Raw genomic sequence first — 4,152 nt, forward strand, 5'->3', positions numbered from 1 at the left:
AGGTATGTCGCGACAGGGGGAGGTGTCGGCAGGAGACCCCGCCGCCCCGCCGGGGTGTGGGGCTGCAGCGACCTGAGGGGGGCTCGGAAATGGCTGTAGGGGACGTTGGCCCAGCGTGTCTGAGGGGTAACATCAACAATACACCTCGTATTAAATATATCTGTATGTTATATGTATTATCACAGAAAACCCCGCTAGCCCGAAGCAGGCAGGTTTCACGGAGCTGCGGGGCAAGGCTTTCTGATGTGGAGCGTAATTAAGGCTCGGAGATAACCCCCCCGAAGGTGGTGGGTTAATCACAGGAGTAATTAAAATTAAACGGGAGTCCCTCAGGAGCGGCGTAGGGGAATATCAAACCCGGGGTATCCAACCCGGGATATCTGACCTGGAATGTCAAACCCGGCAGTGCAGGGTGTGTTGGTGGTGCCACTGCAGGACCTTTTCCCTGGCTTTGGTTGCACAAACTCGGGCTGTCCGGCTCCCCTGAGCTTTGGATCAGTGTCTTCCAGGGACACTGGGGTCTGGGAATTCTGCGTGCTGGTGGGACTGGGAGCAGGGGGGTTGGTTTTGTGGAATTTTATGTGGGATAGGTGGCACGTCCTGTGCTGAACAGCTGTGGGAAGGTTTGCATGTGGGAGACACGACCTGGGACTTTGGGCCCAAAGGGGCTTTGTTGGAAAAGGTCCGTGAGTTTCCACTTTTGTGAAAATCGTATTGGAGGCAAAGCTGTCAAATTTATTCGGGTTTTGACATCCCAGAACGGTTTGGGTTGGAAGGGACTTTAAAGCTCAGCCAGTCTCACCCCCTGCCATGGGCAGGGACACCTTCCACTAGCCCAGGTTGCTCCAAGCCCAGTCCAACCTGGCCTTGGACACTTTGTCCAACCTGGCCTTGGACACTTCCAGGGATCCAGGGGCAGCCACAGCTTCCCTGGGCAAATCAATTAACGTATTTATAGGTAAGATTTTAATTCTTTTAGAAATTTTTAAATCTTGCTTTGCAAGATTTTCATGGGTAAGGTTTTAATTTCTCTTTAAGAAAACACAGACCTTGGCTCAAACCCGGCAGCTGGAGCCGGGCCCGTTCACTTTAAGAGCCGGACCGGACGATTCCGTGTGGGCTCCCTCCCAGGATATTCCATAATCCCGCGGTTCTGTGTGCCCGTAGCACGTCCCGAGATGGCGGATGAGAACGAGGAGCTGCAGGCGGACGAGGAGCTCCCGGCTCCGCCCGAGGACGGCTTCGAGCAGCTGGAGAACGACAGCCCCGCCGAGCGCAGCGGGCATGTGGCCGTCACCGACGGGCGCTGCATGTACGTCTGGGGAGGATACAAGGTACAGCTCCTCCTGGAATAGCCCTCCTGCCATCCCACTGCTCTGGGAGCCACTCTGAGAAGTCATCCCTCCCAGTTGACAGATCGGAACACGGCACTGAGGTGTTTTGCAACGCTTGAAATAAATCACGAGTGTCGAACCTTGGCACGGAGATGACTTTTTTGGGGGGGAGGGGGAGCGGGGTGTCGCTTGGCAGCTCGTGTAGGGAATATTGTCTGATTGGAATTGTGCACCGTGGGAGGGGTGACTGTGTTCCAGCGTTGGCAGCACAGCTGTATTTTGGGTGTGACAGATCCCAGGTTGGTCGGTGCCACGCTGTGGGGGGGAGTGCGTGTGCTGCAGCACAAAATGATTTTGCAGTTCTGACAGCAAGGTGAGTTGTCAGTGAGCTCAGTCAGAAATTGGTGTCGTGCAGGGGGTGGGGGAATTAAGAAGGAAATTTTGGCTCATTTCTGCTCCCTGGCTTGGGCTGTAAAACAGAGGTTTAACTTCCATTTACCCGCCTGGGAGCTCGTGTGGTCTCAGCAGACAATAAATTAGGCTGATTCCTGCTCTCTGTGCGGGTGGGAGGCACAGGAGTGCAACAGGCACTGCTCCTGCTGTGTTCTGTCCTGTGATTAGATCTCTGAGGGGGTGTGAACATTCCCAGGAGTCTGTAATTCCACGTGTCAGACATCCTTCTAACATTGCTTTTTCTCCTCTGTCCTGTCCTGCAGAATGCCCAAGTTCGGGGATTTTATGACTTCTACCTGCCTAGGGATGAGATATGGATCTACAACATGGAAACTGGAAGATGGTACAGTAAATAATTAACTTAATTTGGGAAGAAAATCAGATAAATCCTTAAATTGGTATAGAAGCCATTCTGAGGGGCTGAGCAGGGAAAGAATTCCCTGAACTCTTCGTTCCCACCTATCAGACTGTTGCAAAAATGTGTAGAATATTTCAGATTTGGGTGGGTTTTTTCTGTAAAAACATCAGATATGTTTTCCCAAAGTGAAGTAGGACAGGCAGCTTGGACAGACAGCCTGGACAGGAGTGTGTGATCACCAGTGTGAAGTGTTTGGGGATGCCTGGGATAGGACACAGCACATGGGAATTGTATTTGTACCACTTTTGATGGCAATGGTTCTCAGGGAAACCCTGTTGAATTTTCTCATTTGTTGTTCTCTCAAGGAGTTGTTTTTAAACATTGATGCAGCCAGAGAAACTCCTCAGTGCTTTGCAGAAAGGGGGATTTCAACCGTGCTTCCAGCCCTCCCTGAGGTTAGGGACAGCCTTGAACACGGGCTGGAAGCTCCTCTTTGTGATTGTGATGTTTACAAACAGGAAAAATCCAGTAGCAAAACAGAAACCTGCAGTTTAGACAGGTGCTTCCTCTTTGCCTGAGGATTTGGAACATTCCAAACTCCTGACCTGGGCAGACAGGATTCCCACTCCCCCCCAAAAAAACCCCATGTGTTAATTAAATTACATTTTCCCCACCCCCTCCATCCTCCCAGCTTAATTTTTTAAATGGCTTCACCTGCAAAGGTGTGAAGAATTCATGACTGAGTGTCCCCAGTTGGAACTCAAACCACACTGGCATTGTTATAAAATTCTGCTCCAGATGAAACCATTCATGTCTGTTCTGATCAGGTGAAATATTTCACACCCTCCTTTTAGGAAGAAGAGCAAAACAGAGGGAGATGTTCCCCCCTCCATGTCTGGGAGCTGTGCCGTGTGTGTGGACAGAGTGGTGTATCTCTTTGGAGGGCACCACGCACGGGGCAACACAAACAAGGTCAGCAATCCGTTTATTCCATCATTTCCCAGGAGGATTATGCCCTGGAAGCTTTACAGGAACACCCTGACCTGGCATTTGTTCTGTTCTTGTGCAATTCACCCCATAAACTCACCCCGTGCCTCTGAGTTTGCTGCTTTGGAAAGATGGGAATTGCCAGAGTTGCCTGAAATAATATCAGGAGGGGATCTGGAACTGCTCTGTGGTGGTTTAAATGTTTCTCTTCTCTGGAGTCTCTGATAATCCCAGAATCATTAAGGTTGGAAAAGACCTCCAAGATCCAACCTGTGACCAATTCCCCACCCTGCCAACTACAATTAATTAATAATATTTTCTGATGTTGTGGCAATGTGGTTTAAATTAAATAGTTTAGGCCTGTATAAATATATAGTTTATATATTTAAATATATAGCTTATATATAGACATATATTTAAATATAGACTTATACATTTAAATGTATAACTATAAACTGGAAGGAACTTGATGCAATTTTTGCAGGCAGTTTTAAACAAACTACCTGTATAAAGTGTGACTTCCTTCCTGCTCTGGCATTCTTACATTTCAGTTCTTTTGTACATGTGTAGCAGCTATTTCTCTCCCTGTAAAAGGATGCAACGTGCAGAGAAGGGGCAATACTATAAGAAACCCCACTTTTTTTGAAAAAAAGTGAAAAGATTAAACAAATCTTTTTATTTCTTCCAGTTCTACATGTTGAATTCCAGATCCACGGACAAGGTGCTGCAGTGGGTGCGAGTGGAGTGTGAGGGGGTGCCCCCCTCGTCCAAGGACAAGCTCGGGGTGTGGGTCTACAGGAACAAGTAAGGACCCCACAGGGACTCCCTTTTCATCCCTCCAGGTCATGTCTTTGCTCTGCTTTTTTGTCTGAACAAGAGCTGCTTGTTCAAACTCAAGGAGGGCTTGAGGTTGCCCAGAATAAGGGATGTGTTGGATGAACTGCTGGTGGTGTTTTTACCGAGTTGGGAGCGTGTCCCAGAGATGCCAGAAGGCCTCTTGGCATTGCAAACCTTGGGAAA

At 48.9% G+C, this 4,152-nt stretch overlaps 1 protein-coding gene across 1 annotated transcript in view; it reads left to right on the plus strand.

Annotated features, from left to right (window-relative positions):
- The first annotated feature begins 1,145 nt into the window (after nt 1-1,145).
- Nucleotides 1,146-4,152, plus strand: part of KLHDC2 (kelch domain containing 2) — an 8,451-nt gene continuing 5,444 nt past the window's right edge. Inside the window, exons 1-4 of the mRNA XM_018089112.3 lie at nt 1,146-1,334; nt 2,051-2,130; nt 3,000-3,117; nt 3,821-3,936. Coding sequence (XP_017944601.1) covers nt 1,179-1,334; nt 2,051-2,130; nt 3,000-3,117; nt 3,821-3,936 — 470 coding nt within the window. The 5' untranslated portion in view covers nt 1,146-1,178. The remainder of the gene's footprint in view (nt 1,335-2,050; nt 2,131-2,999; nt 3,118-3,820; nt 3,937-4,152) is intronic.

Source organism: Manacus vitellinus, unplaced genomic scaffold, assembly GCF_001715985.3.
Source record: "Manacus vitellinus isolate BGI_N305 unplaced genomic scaffold, ASM171598v3 scaffold_116_pilon, whole genome shotgun sequence".
Lineage (NCBI taxonomy): Eukaryota > Metazoa > Chordata > Aves > Passeriformes > Pipridae > Manacus > Manacus vitellinus.